Raw genomic sequence first — 21,788 nt, 5'->3', positions numbered from 1 at the left:
CGAATTTGCCGGCTCTCCACATCAGACAGAGGCACCGGACTCTTGTTTTTCTCAACTCGGCAAATTTTATTTAGAAAAAAAGGTGGGAGAGGAAGAAAGTGACGGCGCTCTTTTAGGCCAAGGTCTTAGAAGAGAAACCTCCACATTTCTGCAGCACCTTAGCCCCCTGTCTGTCTCTCCTGGCTCAACCTCCCTCGGCTTCTGGAGCATGGAAAGGCTATGTCCCCTGCCGAAGGAGATTGGACGGTGAAGGTGCCTGGAAACGGCCAGAGAAAAGGCCCAGGCGGTCAATGTTGCGGTGGAGGACACTGTGCAGCACAGCCAGATGGGCTCCACCTTCACCCCCACCCTCCCTGGAGAAGTCCCGGATGAAGCGGCCACGCTCTGACTGGAAGATGAACTTCTGGGGCAAGGGCCCGTGCTCCCGGAGAAAGCCCCAGACACTGAGCAGCAGCAGACGCACTTCAAAAGGTGCCAGTTGGCTAAATACCTCGTGCATATTCCCCAGGGCTGGTGGCAGGAGGCTTCCCTCAGCCATGACAGCCACCAGGGTGCAGGATGCCTCCAGGTGCCAGGGGGAGTGGGCTGTATCAGGGTGGCGAGAGGCTTCCCAGTGGCCCAAGAGGGCGGCCAGCAGCCCCCGCAGCAGCACGGAACAGTAGCACAGGGCTGGGGGAGCAGCTGCTACCAACTTTAACAGCTCAAAGAGCAGAGGCTGTTCCCGGAAGCGCCGGCCAATGCGGAGATCCCGCTCCACGGTGGCCCGGGCATGCTCCTCAGGAGGCCAGGCTAGCTCAGCACCGGCTGCATCGGGACACACACTCTCCACCAAGGTCACTGCCACTGCTTTGGCTGCCTCCGGGCTCAGGGTGGGAGCCCCCCAGCAGCCCACACATTCAGTCCCCCCAGGGACACTGCAGCAGTGCACCAGGAGGCTGAGGAGGCTCTGGGTGTTATACATCACTTCTTGCTGATTGCGTGATTGGGCAAACTTGGGTGGCTTTAGGCCACGGCCGATGACTCCAGCGTGGAAAACAGACCAAATCCCTCCAGGGCCCGGCACAGCTGCAGTGTGCCGCCGGTTTGTGTCCAACAGGGAGGCCGAAGCCAAAGGAGCTGAAACAACTGAGAGAGTCTCATTATCCCCATCCACTTCCCCACCAAACAGTTCTGTGTTGCCCCGATGTAAGGCTCCCTCAACTAGCAGCTGCAGGACAGCCTTGAGCCCAGCCGGGGAGGTCTGGGAGAGGCGGGTAAGAAGCTGGGAGGCGGAAGCCACCCCTGGGGGACCGTGCAGCCTGAGAGAGGCAAAGAAGCGATGCACTCCAGCTCTCACCAGTCCCAGGAGTTGGGAAGGGCACAGGGCTTCCAGAGGAAAGGGACAAATGGCCAGGAGGGAGGCAGAGGCTTCAGCTACTTCCTCCTCAGGATGGAGCAGGAGAGGAGCCAGGTCAGACAGATGAGCTGAGGCCGACTCCCCAAACCGGGCCCCTAGGGCTGCAGGGCCCTCACCACCCTGCTGTTCCCACCCCACTAGCAGTGCCAAGTTACGCAGGAACCGAGCCGTGAAGGGAGGTTGCAAAGTCCCTGCATGTACCCTAGCCAGGCAGCTTCGGAAGGCCAGGGGCAGGAGGCCAGAGAGACTGACCACCAGCCCTGCGTATAACTGAGTGGCCAGACTCAACTCTTCCGGGCTTCGGGCCCGGCTCAGGAGATGGCCCAAGGCCTCAGGTCCGCAGCTAGGCCGGGTATAAACAGAGAGCAGGCCAAGGAGCTGGTGTTGCCAGAGGAAGCGTTTTCGTTCCAAACGTAACGTCTCTCCACACAGCTCTCCAACGTGGTTTCTTAGCGCATCTAGAAAGGGCACAGGGCGGGGGGGCGGGGGTGGGCCCAGCACCCCTTCCCCAGGAGACCCTCCCCGGTGATGAACCAGCTTTTGCAGGTGCAGCAGCAGTAGCTGGATCAGCCGGTCACAGGCCTCGCGCACGGTGTCTGGCACAGCCAGGCCCTGGGTGGTAATGACTGAGGCAGGCATGGCTGTGTCCACCAGGAACTGCAACAGGCGGTAGGCACCTGCCCCAGAGGCCTGGCTCACCAGGTGCACGGCCAGGTTCAGCATGTTGTCCAGCTCCTCCCGGGGGAATCCCTGCAGGTGTTGCTGCAGCTGACTCAGCACAGCTGGGGGCTTAAGGCAATCCACCAGCTCTCCAGAGACTGTGCCCAGCAAAGCTGGTGACATGACTGCCAGCTGCAGGAGGAAGGGAACTGTGGCCTGAAGGGAGGGATCCCCACTCCGGCCGCCAGTGCCCCCTGCCAGACTGTCATGAAACATTCGCAGGAGCTCCCGTCGGATGCTGTCTCCATGGCGGGAGGCCAGGTGCCCTAGGATGCCTACAACTGAGGCAATCTTGGGCACCCGTTTCTCCCCAGGGATGGCAGGAGATCCAGGGAAGGGGTCTGTAGAGGGAGTCTGAGAAGAGCCTCCACCACTGCCACCAGCTCCACCTCCAGCCCCACTGTGAACACAGAAGTCCTTAAGGCCACAGGAGAGAACTCGGGAGATGATGGTGCCGGGAAAAGAGGAGCCAATATGCGCCACAACCCAGTCGAAGTGTGGGGAATGCTGGACAGAGGTATCCAGCAAGGCATCCACGCAAGCATCTGGGCAACTACCAATGAGAGCCGAGAGGCACTGAACATAGATGTCCATTAATGTGCGTGTGGCCCGACAGCCCATCCACAGCTGCAGCAATTCGTTGAGAGAGCCAGTGGCATGGGGCACACGCTGGTGCTGGCCCGAGTAAGTGCTGCTCAGTTGCCCCATGAGGTCAATGGACCATGCACTAATCACAGGTGCCCAGGCCTTCGGGTTGGCCCGGATAAACTCAGACAGCACCTGCTGCACTTCCTGCACCACATCCTCTAGACCAGGTCCCCCAGCAGGGACATGGGAGGGTGGCGGTGGACGGAGGTGAGGTGGACCAGCCACAGGGCTTTCATCCAGGGCAGCCAGGTGGGCCCGGACACTCTCATCAAAGACACCTCGCAAGTGGTCAAGCACAGCAGCCCGCGCAGGTGGCAAAGAGCGGAGCAAGAGAAGGCCACAGCGAGCGTGTTCCCGAGCAGAGAGCTGGTGGCCCAGAACAGGGTCTACACCAGTCAGAAAGGCCTTGATTTCCTGCGACAGCTCCTGAGCACTGTAAGGAAGCAAAAGAAGCAGAGTTAGAGTGTTGGGAGTTGTTGAGCAAGTTACATTCCCTCTGTGAGCTTCAGTTTCTTTCTATGTAGAATAGGGATAACTGTACCTCCCTCAAAAGATAATATTCATAAAGCACGTAAGCACCATATCTAGGTCACACTAGTTACTCAGTAAATGCTAGCTATTTTTCTTTTAATAAATAACAATAGTATCAATATTAGATAACTCTTGTAGTACATCAAGTTCTCTTTTAAGTACTTTACTTGTATTATTTCAATACAGATAACAGCCCAATAAGGTAGGTACCATTATGATCCCATTTTACAGGGAAGGAAACCAAGGTAAGTAATCAGACTATAAAGTCCAAGAGGGTAGTTAACAGTTCTCTGCTTTTCAACAGTGGATCCTCTTCTACTGGGGTGCCTGGAATATGGGAAATACTCAATAAATATTTGTTGAATTGAGTAAGTATATTTTGTGTTCCTGTAACATCTGCTTTAAACACACCTTTCTAGCTTTACTGCACTCCCCCCTACATACAAACGAGAACGCTGGATTTTGCTCTTAATGGAAAGAAAATTCTAAGCCCAAATTTGCCCCTTAGTAAGAGCTCTCCCTCCCCAAACCTGCTTCTTCCCATATTCTGCAAGCATCCTAACCACCAACCACTTGGAGTCCACCACAACAACAGCCACCACCTTCCCAGAACCCTCAGTATGCCCCAGGAATCAAGGTGCCCCAGGGCAGAGACAAGCTAATGCCCTTCAACCCTTCCCCTCCTGAAACATATGGGTTCAGTCTTAGAGGTTCAGAAGCCAGTGTTGTTTCCTCTTATTGCATTTTCTGACAGCATCCTCTAGAGGTTGATAAGGCTCTGACTGTGCCATTCATCTCTGGTTCCTCCAAAAAAACCCACTCTACGGTGAGGGGAGTGTCTCCGTTGGAGAGCAAGGGAAAGGCTAGAAGAAAGCATTCTGTGGGTTTCTGGGCCTGGGTGCTCAGGGAGTCTCCATGAAGTCAGGGGACCCTGGGTTCCCTCGGGTCTAAGGGACAGGGCACCTGGTTTCCCAAGAGTTCTGATATTCCCAATTCTTGGAAGAGCAAGGCCAGGATCCGGGGTAACTGGGCATTGGGGTTTAGGGGGAGGCAGTACCGAGATCTTGGGAGTGCGGGCACTGGAGCCCAGAGTTTTGGTGAGGCAGTCCCTGAGTTCTGGGAAGACCCGTCCGGGAATCTCTGAGAACCCTGACGCGAGTTCTCGAGGTGGGATCCGGGTTTCTGCCGAGAAGGCTGGTTATCGGCGCGGGACCCCGCGGTAGGGAAAGATGCCAGGGGCTCTGACTACCTGAGCGGCGCGGGACCGTGGGAGACCGGGGCAGGCCCGGGAGGCCCTGGGGCCCCGGGAGGGTCGCACAACGCGGACATCCCGGAGCCCTAGCCCGAGCCCGAAGCGGGAGCGGCGGAGCGCAGGAGGCGCATGCGCGCTGCCGGGAAACCCGAAAGGAACCAGCGACAAAGCCTCTCAGGAAAACCAATCCGGCGACGTCCGTGACCCTCACACATTGGTTCCGAGATGAGTCGGCGTCCCAGAACGGGGCTGCTGCACCCATGACAGCGGGAAGCCGACCCACTCTCAACGCAACCATTTTTTTTCCCCCGAGAGGGCTATTTACACAGACTAAGGCTAGCTGCGACCACTTAATTGGATTTAATTAATTTTCCTAAAGCCGAAACAAAATTTTCAACTCTCGAGGTTTTAAAAAAGGAAGCACCTTAGGAAACATTTTAATCAATAACCAGTGACAATGTAAAAAGCAGTTAAAGGAGAGAAGGGAAGAAGGAAAGCGGAAGAGAGACGGAAAGAAAGGAGTGAAAGTCCGTAAGAGAAGATGAAGAGAAGACAAGGAGAGAGGGAGAGGAGGAAGCCTGAAAAAATTGGGCTGACTACGCTGAAGGTGTTCTCCCAGTCCTAGGTTAGCACTACGATCTTTGTCAGGCTCCCCAGTCTCCCAGTGCAGGGGGGCCTTCCCCAACCTCACATCCCCATAGCTGCAGAGAGAGCTTGGTAACCTTATGAGGATATAATACACCTCATCAAGAGCCCCCGCTCCAACCAGTCTATCTAGATCACGTTCCAGCTGTTCCACTAACCGGCTGTGTACTACATTTAACCCCTCTCTGCCTGTTTGCTTTTCTGGAAATCGGGATGTTAATAGTACAATTACCTCACGGGCTTGTGAAAATTTAAACCAGGTAATATGTTTACTGTATAGCACTTGGTGCCTGCAATGGTAGGTAAGCACTATATAAGCAACAGCTGTTTTTATTATATTTGTTGAATGAACTCCAGCTCTTTGACAACAGGGATGTTGCCAGTTTTTTTAAAGGCTTTATCATCATCACATACAACTGTGTCTTCCTGGCATGTAGCAGGCTCTTAATAGTTGGTTGGATGAATGCAAAGGAAGGTAGGTTCTGAGGCCTGTATTAACCAGAGGGCTTACTGTTCTCAGTGGAAATATGAGTTAGAATAACACCAGCTGGTAGGTTCTAAAGATACCTTTCAAGTGACGGTGTTTGAAAAGCTAAATGATTAATTATGGTGGTTCTATATTTATTCTTAAATTTTAGAAGTTCGATCACTCATGAAGCGTATATGCTCTAGGACAGTAAATGAGACAATTTCTGCTCCTAGCTCTGCTTCAAACTTGGACCCAACACTTCCCTTCTCTGGGCCTTGACTTTTGATCTATGAAAAGTGGCTTTTGGGGACTTGCCTGGTAGTCCAGTGGTTAAGACTCTGCATTTCCACTGCAGGGGGCATGCGTTAGATCCCTGGTGGGGGAACTAAGATCCGCATGCCTCACGACATGGCCAAAAAAAAAAAGTGCCTTTTGAACCCGATAAATTCTTCCAGCTATGAGACTATTATGTGGTCCTTGCCCTTAAAGATTTCACAATCTAAGGGTGTTTGTTTTGGAGTTAGACAGATCTGGATTCATGTCTGCTATTAATTAGCAATGTAACCCTGAGCAAGTGACTCAGCTGCTCTGAGCCCCTTTCCTTAACTGTAAAATGGCGCATGTTGTATCGTATCTCACAAACGTTTTGCAAAGATCACTTCAGATTATTCACCTATTTCTTTCTCTCTCTTTTTTTTTTTCTTTTTCTTTTTTCGGCCATGCCATGCAGTATGCAGGATCTTAGTTCTCCGACCAGGGATCAAACCCGTGCCCCCGCAGTGGAAGCATGGAGTCCTAACCACTGGACTGCCAGGAAATTCCCACTTCAGATTATTTGTGTAAAGAATTTAGCACAATACCAGGTACAGAAACTCTTCTTTGAACGCAGCAAGCTCCTTTCTGCCGTAGGCACAGGGGGTAGAACAAAATTATGAAAGGAGATGGGGATGCCAAGATGTTGAAATTCCTTCTCCCTGCAGCTTCTCCCCTCCTCTCCTTACCGCATCTGAATATACTTCAGTTTCACACAAGTACTTTTTCCTTTCTGTGTTCAAAACTGGACATAATACTGTCTCCATAGAAAAATAGCTGATACCAAGTTTTAGCCCAAGGGAAGTAGCAGGTGAGCCTGGAACATATTGTGCCAGACAGCAAGGAATTGCTCAGATACTGGTGGTGCTGTGTCAAAAGGACACAGGACCAGAACTTTCTTGGTGGTCCAGTGGTTAAGACTCTGTGCCTCCATTGCAGGGGGCACAGGCTCAATCCGTGGTTGGGGAACCAAGATGCTGTATCCTGTGTGCCCCCCCGGACACCCTCCTCAAAAAAAAGACACAGGCTTTGGCTGGCCAGTTTGGTATGATTTGGAGCATGAAAAAGTGATAGTAACAGATGTTTAACAACCAAAATGAGATTTTAAAAAGGAAGTAGGGGTTTCCTTTACAGAATATGTAAAATGAGTAACATGGATGAATGAATGATACAATTAGAAAAATCACCATTTTGCAGCAGTAACTAATTCAGGTATGGATCATCATGGATGCTAAAACCATTGTTGAGAGGTCATTGGGGAACAGGGTATTCATACAATCTCAAAGTATCACTCCATAGATTGCTTATTAATTACAAAGGGAAAGAATACCTTAACCGTGGAGAAATCTGACAGACACCCACTTAACACTAGGAATCACCAATAATGAGACAAACTAATATTATATGTGTGGACGAAAAATTCGCCTGCCTCCTATATCAGAAAACAAACAATGTTGCGGCCATCAAGCAATCAGCCACTATGACTGTCTCCGACGGTCTCCAAACAGGCTGCCCTCCATCAAACCATCAACCACTGCAGCCATCCCCAGCGGTGCACCCTGAGGAGATTCAGGAGGAAAAAGAACAGGATACTGGCCATAGGTAGTTAAGGAGCATATCAAAGGAATGATTTCAAAGAGCCGAGACTCTTGCATCTTCCCATACATAGAAAAGCACTAAATTAATTAACTTGAGAAGTCTGATTTTCTTTAATTAACAATAATCTTTGATGTTCCAACTACCCGGTTTTTGTTGCAAAAACACCTCTATATCCTGGCTCCTCCCTTACCTCAGAGCTATCTGACAGGCTGTCTTCCAGGTTTAAGTTTTCAGCAAGTCTGCTGAATCAAACATAATTCTCAACCTTTAGGTTGTGGTTTTTTTTTTTTCAGTCAACACTTACTTCCTGATGAAATGCAATGGGAAGTACACAATATCCTCTATGTAGAATTTTTCCCAGAAATGCTTAACCTACATCTATTGATGAGGAAACATATGGAAACACACAGACAAACCCAGGCTGTGAGATATTCTTTAATTAATTAATTTAGGCTGGACTCTTCGAAGACACCAAGTCACCTAAGACAAGGTAGGGGTACTGTTCTGGATTGAAGGAGACTAAAGGGACATGACAATTAAACGCTATGCGTGATCCTTAACTGTGTCTGGATTGAGGAAACAATAAACAGCTATAAAAAATATTATCCACAGCTGAGGAAATGTGAATATGAAAACCTGAATTTTAGCTATTCCACCAATGTTAAATGTCTTAGGTGTTTTGGCTATATAGAAGCATGTCCTAAGGGATGAAATCTCATCTGCAACTGACTTTCAAATGAGTCAGCAAAGACAACAATTATACATACTTGAACACACACATATATACGCAAGCGGGTAAGGAGATCAAGTCTAGCCGAATGTTAAAAACTGGTAAATCCAAGTAGAGTGCATATTTAAGGGCTCAGTGTGCTAATCTCTTAACTTTACCGAAGGTTTCAAAATGTTCAAAATATAAACTTGAGGAGGGGGGAGCGCAACACTGTACCCAAACCCTCCCTCTTCCAGGAAGCCTGCACTGATTAACAGAGCAAGGAGAGAATATGCTTTTCCCCAGTTGACCACATCTCTGCACACACAGCTTCTCACTTTAATTAACCACCCCAGCCCTGGCTTCCAACAAACAGAATTTCTGAACGTTAAAAGGGAAAAATAATGTTCACTTTATAAAAATATAATCCAGCAAAGAAAGCAGAGACAACCACGGTCACTTGTCCACCCTGGTCACACAGAGGAGGTGGTAGGGCCAGTATCAAGACCATTACCTCCTCTGCTATCTCTACAGAACACCTTATTTTTGTCAGAAATGGAAAGATAGAGTGTCACTCATCGGGGAGACAGGGCCATCATGGAGGGTGGCTTCTTGTTGCCTTTGGTCAAGTAAGAACTGTGGGTCCTGTTTCCCAATTGTCTTGTTTCCACACTCACAGCCCCTTTTCATGGCCTATCCCCATTCCTACATTTAATCACACACATCTCAGTGAGAATGCTAGGGCTTTTTTACAAATGGAGTTGACTGCTTAGGACCCCCTCTCCAATCTTTCTTTTCTACCCTCTACCTCTCAATACATCCCTCCAGGGCAGGTCACTAGGCCATTAGGGAAGAGGAATCTGGGGACAGTGAAAAGGAGCAACGCCTTCTCCAAAGTCCTCTGAAATAACCATCGAGTCCTCCTGGCTCCAGCTGAGAATCTTCTGGTGGAAGGGTGTGACATTTAGCTCTTATCTTCAAGGTCCTCCATGTCTACATCCTGGGGGACTTTTGTCTTCTTTTTTGATTTGGGCTGTGGTTCACTAGTCTTGGCTGACTTGAGGGGGGCTTGCACTGAGCAAAGGGAAAGAGGAAGCATTAAAGAACCCAAATGAACCCAGCTGCCCCCTCACCCCAGCTTCTGTGCCCTCGCCTCACCTTCCATGGCTGCTTTCTCTTTCTGGGCAAGCCGGATCTGCTGGAGGAGTTTTCTGCGCTTCTTCCCAGACAGAGTAATGTTGGCACGTGCACTGGACCTGAAGGATTGGTAAGAGCAAAAATATCCAGGTTAACCTGAACCAATACAGACCACACAGTGGTCCTGGTTACTGAAAAGGTCTTTGGATCCAAGTCAAAGAACTGTTACTTTACCTAAAACTAGTCTTAACACATACATAAAGTAACATTAATTGCTAAAATTTAGTACATAATAGAAACGTTTCCTCCTCTTATTTTATAAATATATAAATACATATATATATATATATATATATATATATATATACACTTTTTTTTTTTTTTTCTGGCCATTCAACATGCAGGATCTTAGTTCCCTTGACCAGGGATCGAACCCATGCCCCCTGTATTGGAAGCGCAATTGGTCTTAACCACTGGACCACCACGGAAGTCCCTTATTCTTGATACTTCTAACAGCAGATGTGGTGGGTGGGGGAGGTTTCCCACATCAAGTAATTCTCCAAATTCTCAATGGACATTGACTGGGTGTCCTACAAATTTAACTCCATTTGGACACTATCTACCAGGACATAGCAACAGATACCAAAGGTTAAGGTTTCCCCCACTTCAAATGCCAATCACATATCCAGGTTGTTACCTGTGCTTCTGATTGACCAGTCATAAATTGGGGTTCTCATGATCCCCTTCTCAGACTCGATAATTTGCTAGAACAGCTCACGGAACTCAGGGAAACATGTATTTGCATTTACTGATTTATTACAAAACGATACAACTCAGGAACAGTCAGATGGAAGAGAAGCATAGGGTAAGGTATGGAAGGGGCCAGAGGTTCCATGCTCTCTCCAGGTGAGCCAGCCTCCCAGTACCTCCACCAGTTGACCAATCAAGAGCTGGTTCAAGAGGTTGTGTAGAGCTTAATCTACAACACCCACCCACCCCCTTCCCACAAGCAGTGAGAGGGAATTAAATTTCCAATCCTCTAATCACTTCATCTTTCTGATGACCAGCCCCACACTAAGTCACCATTTGCATAAATTTAGGTGTGCTCAAAAGGGGATCCTTATGAACAAAAAGTCACTCTTATCACTCAGGAAATTTAGCTCTGCCAGAAAGCAGAGACAAGGACCAAACATATTTATTATGCCGCTTTATAAACTAAATATTTATAATAAACAAGTCAATGAAAGAATGGGGTGGGAACTCTGCCCCAAAACTAGATTATATGCAAAATCTCACATGTGCCCTTGTGAAAATTCATCGAATGATTCGCCGCACACTTATGTGTGCGCTTTTAAATGTACTTATAAAAAAATCTGTGTGGGGCTTCCCTGGTGGCGCAGTGGTTGAGAGTCCGCCTGCCGATGCAGGGGACACGGGTTCGTGCCCCGGTCCGGGAAGATCCCACATGCTGCGGAGCGGCTGGGCGTCCGGAGCCTGTACTCCGCAACGGGAGAGGCCACAACGGTGAGAGGCCCGCGTACCGCAAAATAAATAAATTAATAAATAATCTGTGCGAGTGAATAATGTTACTTGGGGAGGTGGGGGAGTCCACAGCTCTCCTTAGATTCTCATCAGAGTCCAAGAACCAAAGAAAGGTTGTGAGCTACAGGTACAGTGAGAGACTAGCAGAGTTTAAGCACAAACGTTCCTTGCATAAACGTGAGTACACAAGGAAAGCAAAAAGGTGTTAGCTGCTCCGGAGCTCGACAAGGAAGAGGAAAGGAGGCATGGTGGGGAGGACCAAGAGGGAGAGGGTCTGGCACTCACGCCCGCTTCTTGAGGTGGTGCCTCGTGATCAGCCCTTCGTCTATCACAGCCCCGACCACCTGGTGCTTCAGTCGCCGCTCCCGGTTCAACACCCGCCGTCGCTTGAACAGCTTCTTCTTCAGCTCCTAAGGGAGAGGAAGATGCTTAATCAGAGGGGTGCCGTGCACCGCGACCCGGGACCCCGCACCCGGCGACACTGGCCCATCGAGTCCATCTCGGGCGAGGGTAAAGGCTCCAGGACGCTTGGGAAACAGGGTCGGGCTCCCACACAGTCACCGTTCGCGGCCGGTTGATCTTGCCCCCCGGAGCACCCATTGCTGCGTTGCGAAACCAGCTCAGCGTCCAGCGTTTCAGCTCTGCGCAGGGTCCGTGTGCGCCCCACCCCTCAGCCCTCCGTTAGCCAATCGCAGCTGAGGGGGGGGGGGCGGGTCCTGGAGCTATATAAAGGAGCCCGGGCGGCTCCTTGGCCTTTCAGAGGACAGCGACTGAGTGAGTGTCGGCTCCAGTGTTTTCACCGGCTGGCCATGCGGGGTTTCTGGGTGGGGCCTGTTGACCCTCCTTTTCTTGGCGGGGATCGGGCGTGCGGTCCCGGTCCGCGTAATGTACGGAGGTAGAGGGAAAGGGCTCCGGCCCCCTCGGCGTCATGTCTTCGGTACCGGCGGCTTCCATTCCGCGGGTTCTATCCTCAAGCGCCGGGACACAGGGCTCCAAGGAGCAGGGCAGAACCGAGGTTCAGCGGACTCCTCCCCGGGGTGCTCACACCTTCTCCTTTGATTTCAGGTCTGTGGAGCCGCCCCAGGAGCCGGAGCTTTCGCATCCCCTCTTCTTCCACTTCCCGTTGCAAACAATAAAAGCCGTTCGTACCGTAGTAAGTTTGTCTCCGCGTTCCTTTTCTCCGAGGCTGCAGAGTTAGGGAGGCTGTACGCGTGATTCCTCACAGCGTATTTTGCAAATCTTCCCTTGGACCTCAGGCCCCTGCCGGAGTACGGGCGACATTTTCGCAGAAGTTTCTCTGGCCGACCTTGCCGTCACTTCCGGATGGCAGCCCTGCGCCGAACCCTCCACCTGGCGAGCCTGGCGGCGGGGGTGCGTCGCGCCGTGGCGGGTAGGGAAGGTGGACAGAGGGAGGGCAAGTTGGCTTCTTCGTTACACAGGAGTCTAGTCCCTGAAATTGTGCCGCTTAAAGGCCCAGGCCACATTGGTGCGGGTTTTGTCGCGTTTTGCTAGAACTGGGCGCTGGGTGACGCAAGTCCTCCACTCGTCCACAGGCTCCCTGGCTGGTAGCTGCCTGGCGTACCGCCGCCTCTGGGATAAGCTCCCCGCCCAGCCCCGTCAGGGCAGCGCGGGCACCTTCGACTGGTTCTTTGGATACGAGGAAGCCCAGGGGCTCCTACTGCCGCTGCTGCAGGAGGCACCAGCTGCCTGTCCACCGCGGGTGTTGGACGTGGGCTGTGGGACCTCCAGCTTGTGTACGGGCCTCTACACCAAATGCCCGCACCCAGTGGGCGTGTTGGGGGTGGACTTCTCTCCTGTGGCGGTGGCCCACATGAACAGCCTCCTGGAAGGTGGCCAAGGCCAAACACCCCTGTGCCCGGGGCACCCTGCCTCACGCCTCCACTTTATGCAAGCTAATGCCCTCAACCTGCAGCCAGTGGCTTCCTCAGGTTCTTTCCATCTAGTGCTAGACAAGGGTACCTGGGATGCTCTTGCCCAGGCTGGTCTGCCTGGGGCTTACCAGCTGCTGTCAGAGTGCCTGAGGGTCCTAAGCCCTGGCGGGACCCTGATTCAGTTCTCAGATGAGGACCCTGATGTGCGGCTGCCCTGCCTGGAGCAAGGGTCCCAAGGCTGCACTGTGTCTGTGCAGGAGCTGGGCCCTTTCGGGGGCATCACCTACTTTGCTTACTTGGTTCAAAGCTCCAATTAAAGACTTTTAAAACCTGACCCTAGTGTTTCTGTTGGGTGAGGAGTTGGAGAAAGCTTTTGTCTTGGCAAGATGACTGGAAAATGAGGATTTGGATCCGGGCTTTCATATTTATTAGCTGTGTGCACACAGTATTGACTATTTCTGTGCCCCAGTTCACTCATCTGCAAGGCTGGAGTAATACCTGGAGTTATGTGGATTCCGTACAACAGCAGGTGAAATACTTACAGTGCCAGGCACAAGATGAGCGCTGAATAAAGAAGGTACAAGTGGGTCATTCCCCATCCCAGTTAACCGAACTCCTAAAAGCACAGATAGGAATTCTTAATCCAAATTCCTTGGATATGACTTGTGTGTGACCCAGGGGCCTAACCTGTAAGGCTTCATTTTTCTCAGCTTGTAAAAGGGGAAGATTGTGAAAGGATAGGTAGAAGGGCTTCATAAACCTAGGTAAAATGTTTGAGAGTGATACTTACCCTCAAAGCTCCTGGGAGGCAGGAAATGGGAATATTCCACAAAGCAGCTTCTGCGCACATGGGAACCTGATGCCGAGTCCCAGAGAGGACAGGGATTGGGGGCTTCCTGACAATCTGTCTCCTCTGGAATCCAGTAGGCATCTTGATCTACCTGTTCCTGCCCCCAGCTGAGTTCTGGGTTAAAGGTTCTTAAGGGAGATTTGGGGTCCAGTGAGCTCCAAGTCCAGCCTGGGGGGTGGGAGGGGGGGAGTTAAAGAGCCCATTAACAGTGAAAAATATACCTGATATATTACTGGATTTTTTTTTAAGATAAATTCATGTAATTTCTTTTGCTTATAAAAATAATACAGCAATTATAATGAAGAGCCTAACTTAACAGCTTCAGTTTCCTCATGAGGGAGAAAGTATCCTTCCTCACTGGGTCCTGAAAAATATACGTAAAAGTGTTCAGCACAGTGCCTGGCATATAGTAAAAGTAGCTTCTGTAACAGTATATAGACATGAAGAAAAAGCTGGAGGAGAAGGCATCCAAAATGTTAATCTCTGGGTAGTCGGATTTGGGGTGATTTTATTCTTTTCCCCCATGACAAAAATATCTTAAAAGTATTAAAAATACATATTAAAAGGTGTCACCTGACATCACAACTGCCTTTTAAAGTTCATCAACTTTGCCAACCACCTTGACTTTTTTTATTTTTTTTTGCGGTACGCGGGCCTCTCACTGTTGTGGCCTCTCCCGTTGCGGAGCACAGGCTCCGGACACGCAGGCTCAGCGGCCATGGCTCACGGGCTCAGCGGCCATGGCTCACGGGCCCAGCTGCTCCGCGGCATGTGGGATCTTCCCGGCCCGGGGCACGAACCTGTGTCCCCTGCATAGGCAGGCGGACCCTCAACCACTGCGCCACCAGGGAAGCCCCACCTTGACTTTAATCTCCCACCTCTACATTTTTCTTCACCGTGTTTACTGAGCACCTACTGTGTGCTGCTTAGTGCAAGAGACACAACCAAGTTGTCCTGCTTAGACCATCCCATTCACAACAGCCTCATTTGAACCAGCCACCTCCCTCACCTGGTTCTTCACTTTGGTCCTGGAACACCTCAACGTCCTCTTCATCATCAGTGAGCAGCTGCAGCTCCTTGTGTGGCCACCGGAGCTCCCCACTCTCTTCACTCGCTTCAGCCTCAGCGGCTTCCACCACGATGGAGGGGAGGCGGGTCTTTTGACAGACAACCTGGATGGGCATAGCAGGGGGCTTGGGCCAAATTAGAATGAGCCAACAGCAAGACACAAGGTGCGGAAGTACTAACCTGAACATCCTGGTGACCTTCAACCTGGCCAATTTCTCCTCTGTCCTCCCAGAGAGGGTTGGTGAGTCTAGGACTTTCTGGTTGCTGGGAGGAGCCTGGGCCATCTCGAGGCCAAGGCCCATCCTCGCTGCTCCCTGGCACAAGGGCCATGCGTGCTGATTCTTGGAGTGCAGGGTGGTTGAACTCAGTGGAGTATCCCTGCCCAGAGCACCCCACAGACTGTTCCTTTAATCTGCTTTGGAGCCTGGCCCCTTTATCACTTCTGAGGAGAAGAGGCTGACATGCAAGGAGATTATAGGCCTTTCAGGGGAGGGGACAATCCCAAGAGGTGGAATAGGGGCTTTATTTCTACTCACTCCCTGGTGACACTGGGAAAGGCAGAAGTAGGAGTTAACGAGGGCATCTGGATTAAAGCCCTGTGAGTGAAGAGCTTTGATAACAAACTTGGAATTTCCTGGTTCTTACTGGGTCTCCCACATTGACATGTTTCTTTGTATCTTATTTAATGAGTATTTTTATGGTGTATGCTATTTGCCAGGAACTGTTTTAAATGCTTTTCGTATAAACTTATTTAATTATCCTAAAACTATGAGATAAATACTGTTATTAGCCTCATTTTCCGATGCAGAAACCAAGAAACAAAGAACTTAAACGATTTGCCCGGGGTCACACAACTAAGAGGTGTTTTCTTCTCCAAACTAGAATTCGGTATGTTACACAAAATCCATGGTTTAAAAAAAAAACAAAACAAGGTTATATACCGTGAAGAGAAAGGTAACGTTTACTTTCAACAAGCAAAATAAAAAGAAAACATAAATATACCGTTCTCCCCACCCGGTACACTTGGCTTTGAGTTTTTGTTCAGGAGTTGAAGGGATTGAAGGCAGTCAATAGATTGATGTTTATAAGTATCTGAATGTCCTTATGTACTGTATTGGAAAAGCACAGCACAGCCTTGACCCTCTACTGATCAGGACATTCCGGAGCTGGGCAATTGTAAAGCCCACAGCAACAATGAAGACACTTACTCTCCCCTTAGCAATCCTCCTCGGGATTTCATGACAAGGGGCCCCACGCTCGGCCCTGGGTGCCAACACCTCTTGACGTGGTCAACCTCCTCAGCTAAACCTAGTCTTGACACCCAGGCGCTCTAGCTTCGAAACGTTTCTCTGGCCAGGCCCTCTCTAGCCGGCCCCGTCTCTATGGTTTCCTGTGTGAGGCGTTCTAGCCTGCGCAGATTGAAACGTCGCGGCGGCCTTGCTAGGCTACTGGAGGCCCCGGAGTGCGTCTCGCTGGTCGCGCGGTCGGCCATGGAGACCCTGCGCAAAGCGTTGATCGCGGGCGCAGTGCTGGGCGTGGGGGCTGGCGTGGGCACCGGGCTCTTTGTCCTCGTGACCCCGGGAGAGCGGCAGAAGCAGGCAACGCCAAAGGTGTGAGCGGCTGGGAGGCCGAGGTGGGGCGAGCGGGCGGAGAACCGCAGGCTGGTAGCCCGGACTACGAACCTCCCTTTCTGCCCGCAGAAGATGCCGGAGCAGGACCCGCAGCGCAGGAACGAGGTGGCCAGGACCAAAGAGCTACTTCTGGCCACTCTGCAGGAGGCCGCGGCCACGCAAGAGAACGTCGCCTGGAGAAAGAACTGGATGAGTGGCGGCGGCGGGAAGTCAGCCTGAGGCCAGACCTGCCCCCGTGCGCGCCGGGACCTCCGCTGCAGCGCAGGAGCCCGAGCCGGCCTTACTCCTCTGTGGGCCGGCGGGGAGTCCAGACACGCGCAGACCTCTTCGGGACCTGGGGAGCTGCCGCCGGGTGAGCACGTTCCCCCTCAAACCCTGCACCGACTGTGTTTTAACGTCCACGTCTTGGGCCAGGGCATCGGATGTGGCTAACTGAAGGAACCAATAAATCATGTTCCTCCATCCAGAGAGTGAGCACTGCGGCTGGACGCCCATAAAAGCCTAGAGTGTTATGGGGGTCAGTGCTGCGGGCGGGCTTGAGTGCAGCTCCCGCCTGCCCCGCCCTTCATGTGACGCTGAAGCCCTATAGGCAGAGCGACCACGTTTTCAGAACACACGTCAGGTCACGTGGTTTGCGGGAGTGTACTTTCGGGGATAACCAAGTGATGTTCTTGAAATCGTTATCCTGGAAACTTGTGCAGTAAATACCCATAGAGGACACTCTGGGTGCCTGTCCTTCGAATGAGGTTGGAGAGGGGCTTCTAGCAATTAACATGTGCCATAATGCCTTCTGGGACCTTAATTCGTGGTAGGAGCGGTCAAAGGGCTGTGCTTTGAGTCAGATCTTGTTTCAACTCCTCCATGTTTTTAACCTCTGAGCCTTAGTCCTGTTCCATAAAAGGTGATAATGGGGACTTTCCTGGTGGTCCAGTGGCTAAGACTCCATGCTCCCAATGCAGGGGGCCCTGGTTCGATCCCTGGTCAGGGAACTAGATCCCAGGTACTGCAACAAGAGTTCGCATGCCGCAACTAAGCCGCAACTAAGAGATCCCACATGTTGCAACGAAGATCCAGAGTGCTGCAACTAAGACCTGGTGCAGATAAATACATAAATAAATAAATGGTGACAATTATCTTGAGAGTTGTAAAAAGGTGAACTTAGGAATGTAAAGTGCAGTGCCAGGCACAGGGCAGCCTCTCACTAAATGCACTGGGGTTTTCCTCCCACAAGGTTTTCACTGTAGTGGCTTTCAATTTCTGAATCCATCACAGGATCCATTGGCGATGCCACCGATGGGATGAGATAAAGCTATCAGTGGGGTGGCCGCCCTACAGCGAAATCAACCATTTCACTCCCCTTTTGTCTATTTTATGTCCTGTGGTTCCAAACAAGATTGCAATTGATGGGGGATGGGGGGGCCTGCTTGTATTAAATAAAGCCGGAACACACTAAATAAAGCTTGGTAACACTGAGGTGTAAACCCAGATATGAGCATTGGTGCGGTTTTCAGCTACTAGATGGTGAAGTCGTAAGCTGAGCACATTTGTCATGTGCGACCTTTACAGTTTACTTGTGGCCTCTTTCCTAGTCGGGGTATGAGAGGAGGGAGGTCAGCAGCTGTCTGAGGGAGCACAAGGATGAGGTGAGCAGCAGCAGCGCAAGGGGAGCTTGGCAGTTCAGAGCATGAGCCCTAGAGTCACGCTCCCCAGAGATGTGTCCAGGTTCTGCTACCTGCTAGCTGTGTCAGTTTGGACAAGTCATATGCTTTGGTGTCCCAATCTCTAAAATGGGATCATTGTACCTACAGCTAGATAATACTGCCTTCATATCTCAGTTAATACATACAAAGCACTTAAAACTGTGTGGTATATATTAAGTACTCAATGCTTTTTAGTGCAGAAGAGACGCAGTTGTGAAGGTCACACTATGGCTCCTCTCACTGTGAATGGCCACTTTTTTTTTTTTTTTTTTTTTTTTGCAGTACGCGGGCCTCTCACTGTTGTGGCCTCTCCTGTTGCGGAGCACAGGCTCCGGACGCGCAGGCTCAGTGGCCATGGCTCACGGGCCCAGCTGCTCCGCAGCATGTGGGATCTTCCCGGACCAGGCCATGAACCCGTGTCCCCTGCATCGGCAGGCGGACTCTCAACCACTGCGCCACCAGGGAAGCCCGAATGGCCACATTTTAAAAACTACCCTTCTACTAGCTAATACTTAATTGGGGACTTACCAGGTGCCAGGCACAGTGCCAAAGCACCTTACATCAGCATTATGTAAGCCCCCACAACCCCAATTAACAGGCACTGTTATCCCTGTTTACTAAAGAGGAAACTAGGCTTAATTAAAGAAGTCAAGGCACATAGCTACTAAGGATTTCAGGCTTAGGTACTGCCTTACCCATAGGAGCAAAAGATGCTATCCAACGTACACCCCACACTCCAGCACCTCTCCCCTTCAACCTCCCAAGCAACTCATCAGACCCAGAGATTAGAAACAAGTCTCCCGTGGAAATTTAAGAGGAAGCATAGGGTCTGTTCTAAAAGCCTTCCTTTTGTCCCTCCCGGCCATTCAGGAAGGAGTCAGTCGCATACAGAACTCAGAGGGTCTATTTATTAGGAAGGTAATGTCAGTGCTTTATCAAAGATGAAGAGAGGTCAGAGAAGGATGGTGGGATAAAGGCCTCTCAGCCGGGACACTTCTTGGCCACAATGAGGACAGCAGAAGGCACGAGTCCTGAAGATGGAACGAAACAGGTTTGAACCAAAAGATCTGCTTTTTGCCCACCCTCCCCGCCCCCCCAAATTCCTGGCCTCACACTATATCCACAAAGTCCCTTCTTTGCATCCCTTCCTTTCTCAGGCATGTCCCCTATCCCCCTCCTGGTTTCAGGTCCCACGTGTCATACCCAGCTCCTGCAGAGGCCGCTCCATGTCAGCCTCTGAGAAGGCCCGCCGGGGGAAGCCACTAAGCAACTGCACAGGATCCTGGCCCCCTCCTAGCTCCTCCCCACGGTGGAGCTCCACATAGAGCCTCACAGCTGCCAGCTGTTCCCGTGCCCGGAATGTCTGGGTCAGTGAGCTCCCATCCGGCAGCCTGACCTGGAAGGCAAGACAGAAATACAGAATTGTGAGTGTCAAAACTGAGTGAAGCGCCCATGTAAGGAAAAGGAAAAGAGCAAAGTTGGCTTTTCCTTCCTCTTAGAGAGACTGAACCAGCATAACTACTATTTAAAGCAGCTAATGAACAACCACTTAGGCTTGGCTTTACTGAACACTGAAAAGAGAGGCTCCTAGCTCCCTCACAATTTAAGGAAAACAAAGACAAGGTTACACAAAATATCTGGATAGGTACCACATCGTGCAAATAGCTGTAAAATAAGCCAAATGAAAATACGATGAACAAGTAAGAAGTTAACTGCTGAATATGAAAGAGACATAGATTTATATAAGACTGGGGCAAGTAAAATTTGATATCTTTCCTAAGAGCAGAGGAGGTAGGATTTCAAAAGTCATTTACAAAGACGGGAGAGGTCTGGCAAAGGGAACGTAACTGAAAAAAGCTCTGGGCTGGGCTGGGTGCCTTACAAGCCAACAAAGGGTCCCAGGAGCAAGACAGGAATCAGAATCAGTACCTGTATGCGACACTGGTCATACTCTCGCTTCGTGGGAGGCTCCTTGCCGGGAGAGGAGGGAACGGGGCCTGGCTCTGTTGTTGGTGGGCATGGCTGAGAACCCCCATGACCACCATACTGGAGGACAAAGTTAAACAATCAGGCACTAAGCCCAACCCTTCCCTCTGAAGCTAGAAAAGGGGATTTACTAGTCCCCCTACTTCATGACCCTCAGTATGTACCCAATCACCTACCTTCTTGGCTCTCTCTGCTTTGTCCCTTTCGATCTTTTCTCGGACTCTTTGTCTGGAATGCAGACAGAACGAAAGTAGGTCAGACACTGACAATGCAAATCTTGATTCCTTTCTCATCTCTTAGCCAACACCCCCAGCACCCAGACCTGGCTGCTAACTCTTCAGCCTTTTCCCTCCTCCGCTCCTCAGCAGCCCGGCGCATCTCATCTTCCTGTAGCCGCTGTCGGGCAGCTGACAACTCTTGCCCTTGTCTCCTGCGCTGCCGTTCCCGTTCCAGTGCCTCCCGCTCCTCTCTCTCTTCACGCTCCCGCTGCTTTTGGGCCACCAGCTCCAACATCCTGTATTGCAGAGGAAAGAGTTCAAGAGAAATGGACATACATTGGGAGGGTGTGTTTATTAACAAGGGATTCAGAAAACAGAATCCGGGAACACAGTCCCAAACACCTCTGGGGAGAGGTGGAGGAGGAGCCTCAGAAATGTGAGCTCGTTCTTCATACCTCTTAGTCTGTTCCTGTCTTTCCTCTTCAGTCAAAACGGGTTTGCTTTCTCCCACAACAGACTCAGGTCCTACAAACAAGCAATCAGTATTATCACCCGTTCATCCTCCTTCTCAGGCCCTCCTGAATAATCACACTGGGTCCCTCCAGCAGGACTTTCAGGGCCACCTTGCTCAGTGGGTGTGGGTTCCCGTCCCAGGATATGTCCAAGGGGGGTCGCTAGTGGCTCGTCCACGTCTGGGTCGTCTTCATGCTCCATCAACCTGGCAGGGAAAGTCGGGAGGGAGGTTAATGTTCAGGCTGCCCATCGTAGGAGTCCCCAGTCACCTGCTACCCGGTCTGAGCGCTCACCAGTCCATCGCAGCCTCGATGCCCTGGTTCCCTGTGAGGGCCAGAGCCTTCTCCCTGGGGGCAGAAACACCGTGAATAGCGCCCACGAGCCATGGCGATGGTCAGGCTGGGGCGTAGAGCCTGAGGCCAGGCTGGGGTAAAGGCCTGGACAGGTCGGCGACCCCCGCGGACGGGTGTTAGGGGGCTCCCTTACGCGCGTCCCCTGGGGAAGCCCATCTCGATGAGACTCTCCAGAGCCGTCAGCTCCGCCATGACGCCGCCACCACCGCTTCCGCGGGGACCTGGAGGGGACGAGAAGGCCGGAGAGGGTCAGTGCGGGGCGTCCCCCGCCGGTGCGGAAACCCGCCCCCTACGGCCCCAGCCGGACGCTCGCTCACTCACTGGCTCCGGACCGGCCCTGGACACCGACGAGAAGAAAGCCTAGAGGAAGCGGAAGTGCCCGAATCTGTTTGGGTCACGTGGAGGCGGAAGTGGATGGGTGCCGCAGAGAGCCAGAAAACACAGGCCTGGCCCGGCTGCCAGGACCTGGCGCTGAGGGGACAGGCGGGGCGTAGGAGTAGCGGCCCGGGAGGCAGCTCACACTCCCCCGCCCAAGCCCGGGTGCCCCGCAGCGGTGTAGAAGGGCGATGCCGCCCTGAAACCCTTGGGCGAATCAAGACAGCTCCCGATATGGCCCC

The 21,788-nt window shown here is 51.5% G+C and overlaps 6 protein-coding genes and 1 non-coding gene across 10 annotated transcripts; 3 read left to right on the top strand and 4 right to left on the bottom strand.

Annotated features, from left to right (window-relative positions):
- Nucleotides 1–42: 42 nt before the first annotated feature.
- Nucleotides 43–7,881, bottom strand: INTS5 (integrator complex subunit 5). Its single transcript, XM_022591755.3, has 2 exons — nucleotides 4,545–7,881; nucleotides 43–3,197 (listed from the first exon to the last, which is right to left on the bottom strand). Exons 1-2 carry the CDS (start codon nucleotides 4,622–4,624, stop codon nucleotides 218–220), a joined length of 3,060 nt encoding a protein of 1,019 aa, XP_022447463.2. The 5' UTR covers nucleotides 4,625–7,881; the 3' UTR covers nucleotides 43–217.
- Nucleotides 7,882–7,991: 110 nt separating this feature from the next.
- Nucleotides 7,992–11,676, bottom strand: C7H11orf98 (chromosome 7 C11orf98 homolog). Its single transcript, XM_022591754.2, has 4 exons — nucleotides 11,522–11,676; nucleotides 11,246–11,370; nucleotides 9,440–9,537; nucleotides 7,992–9,355 (listed from the first exon to the last, which is right to left on the bottom strand). Exons 1-4 carry the CDS (start codon nucleotides 11,558–11,560, stop codon nucleotides 9,246–9,248), a joined length of 372 nt encoding a protein of 123 aa, XP_022447462.1. The 5' UTR covers nucleotides 11,561–11,676; the 3' UTR covers nucleotides 7,992–9,245.
- Nucleotides 11,677–11,685: 9 nt separating this feature from the next.
- On the top strand, nucleotides 11,686–16,145 carry CSKMT (citrate synthase lysine methyltransferase). Of its 4 annotated transcripts, none has more exons than XM_089914694.1 (3): nucleotides 11,686–11,734; nucleotides 12,026–12,350; nucleotides 12,514–16,145. In XM_089914694.1, the coding sequence occupies exons 2-3, from the start codon at nucleotides 12,284–12,286 to the stop codon at nucleotides 13,167–13,169; spliced, it is 723 nt and encodes a 240-aa protein (XP_089770820.1). In that variant the 5' UTR covers nucleotides 11,686–11,734; nucleotides 12,026–12,283; the 3' UTR covers nucleotides 13,170–16,145. The 4 variants fall into 4 exon arrangements, with proteins under 4 accessions (XP_089770820.1, XP_022447457.1, XP_022447458.1 ...); XM_022591750.3 differs by lacking the exon at nucleotides 11,686–11,734 and having other exon boundaries at nucleotides 11,761–12,113; nucleotides 12,217–12,350; XM_022591748.3 differs by lacking the exon at nucleotides 11,686–11,734 and having other exon boundaries at nucleotides 11,761–12,113; nucleotides 12,217–12,331; nucleotides 12,514–13,223.
- On the top strand, nucleotides 11,800–11,948 carry LOC115804160 (small nucleolar RNA SNORA57). The gene has a single exon (XR_004025013.1). It is a non-coding gene; the product is annotated as a small nucleolar RNA SNORA57 (small nucleolar RNA).
- Nucleotides 12,359–17,086, bottom strand: LBHD1 (LBH domain containing 1). Its single transcript, XM_089914702.1, is given in 3 exon segments — nucleotides 12,359–13,870; nucleotides 14,712–14,908; nucleotides 14,910–17,086. Coding segments are annotated over 3 exon segments (654 nt in total). The 5' UTR covers nucleotides 15,101–17,086; the 3' UTR covers nucleotides 12,359–13,604.
- On the top strand, nucleotides 16,173–19,033 carry UQCC3 (ubiquinol-cytochrome c reductase complex assembly factor 3). The gene is made up of 2 exons (XM_022591747.3): nucleotides 16,173–16,380; nucleotides 16,471–19,033. Exons 1-2 carry the CDS (start codon nucleotides 16,261–16,263, stop codon nucleotides 16,618–16,620), a joined length of 270 nt encoding a protein of 89 aa, XP_022447455.2. The 5' UTR covers nucleotides 16,173–16,260; the 3' UTR covers nucleotides 16,621–19,033.
- UBXN1 (UBX domain protein 1) lies at nucleotides 18,988–21,386 on the bottom strand. The gene is made up of 9 exons (XM_022591746.3): nucleotides 21,305–21,386; nucleotides 21,112–21,165; nucleotides 20,929–21,023; nucleotides 20,761–20,830; nucleotides 20,410–20,601; nucleotides 20,264–20,315; nucleotides 20,031–20,147; nucleotides 19,305–19,497; nucleotides 18,988–19,132 (listed from the first exon to the last, which is right to left on the bottom strand). Exons 1-9 carry the CDS (start codon nucleotides 21,361–21,363, stop codon nucleotides 19,083–19,085), a joined length of 882 nt encoding a protein of 293 aa, XP_022447454.1. The 5' UTR covers nucleotides 21,364–21,386; the 3' UTR covers nucleotides 18,988–19,082.
- Between the last annotated feature and the right edge of the window lie 402 nt (nucleotides 21,387–21,788).

The sequence above is a fragment of the Delphinapterus leucas genome, chromosome 7 (assembly GCF_059928025.1).
Source record: "Delphinapterus leucas isolate spDelLeu-1000000601 "Yukka" chromosome 7, BTC_Dleu_Yukka2, whole genome shotgun sequence".
Lineage (NCBI taxonomy): Eukaryota > Metazoa > Chordata > Mammalia > Artiodactyla > Monodontidae > Delphinapterus > Delphinapterus leucas.
Note: the sequence above shows the minus strand (reverse complement) of the source record. Positions and strands in the feature narration are given on the sequence as shown.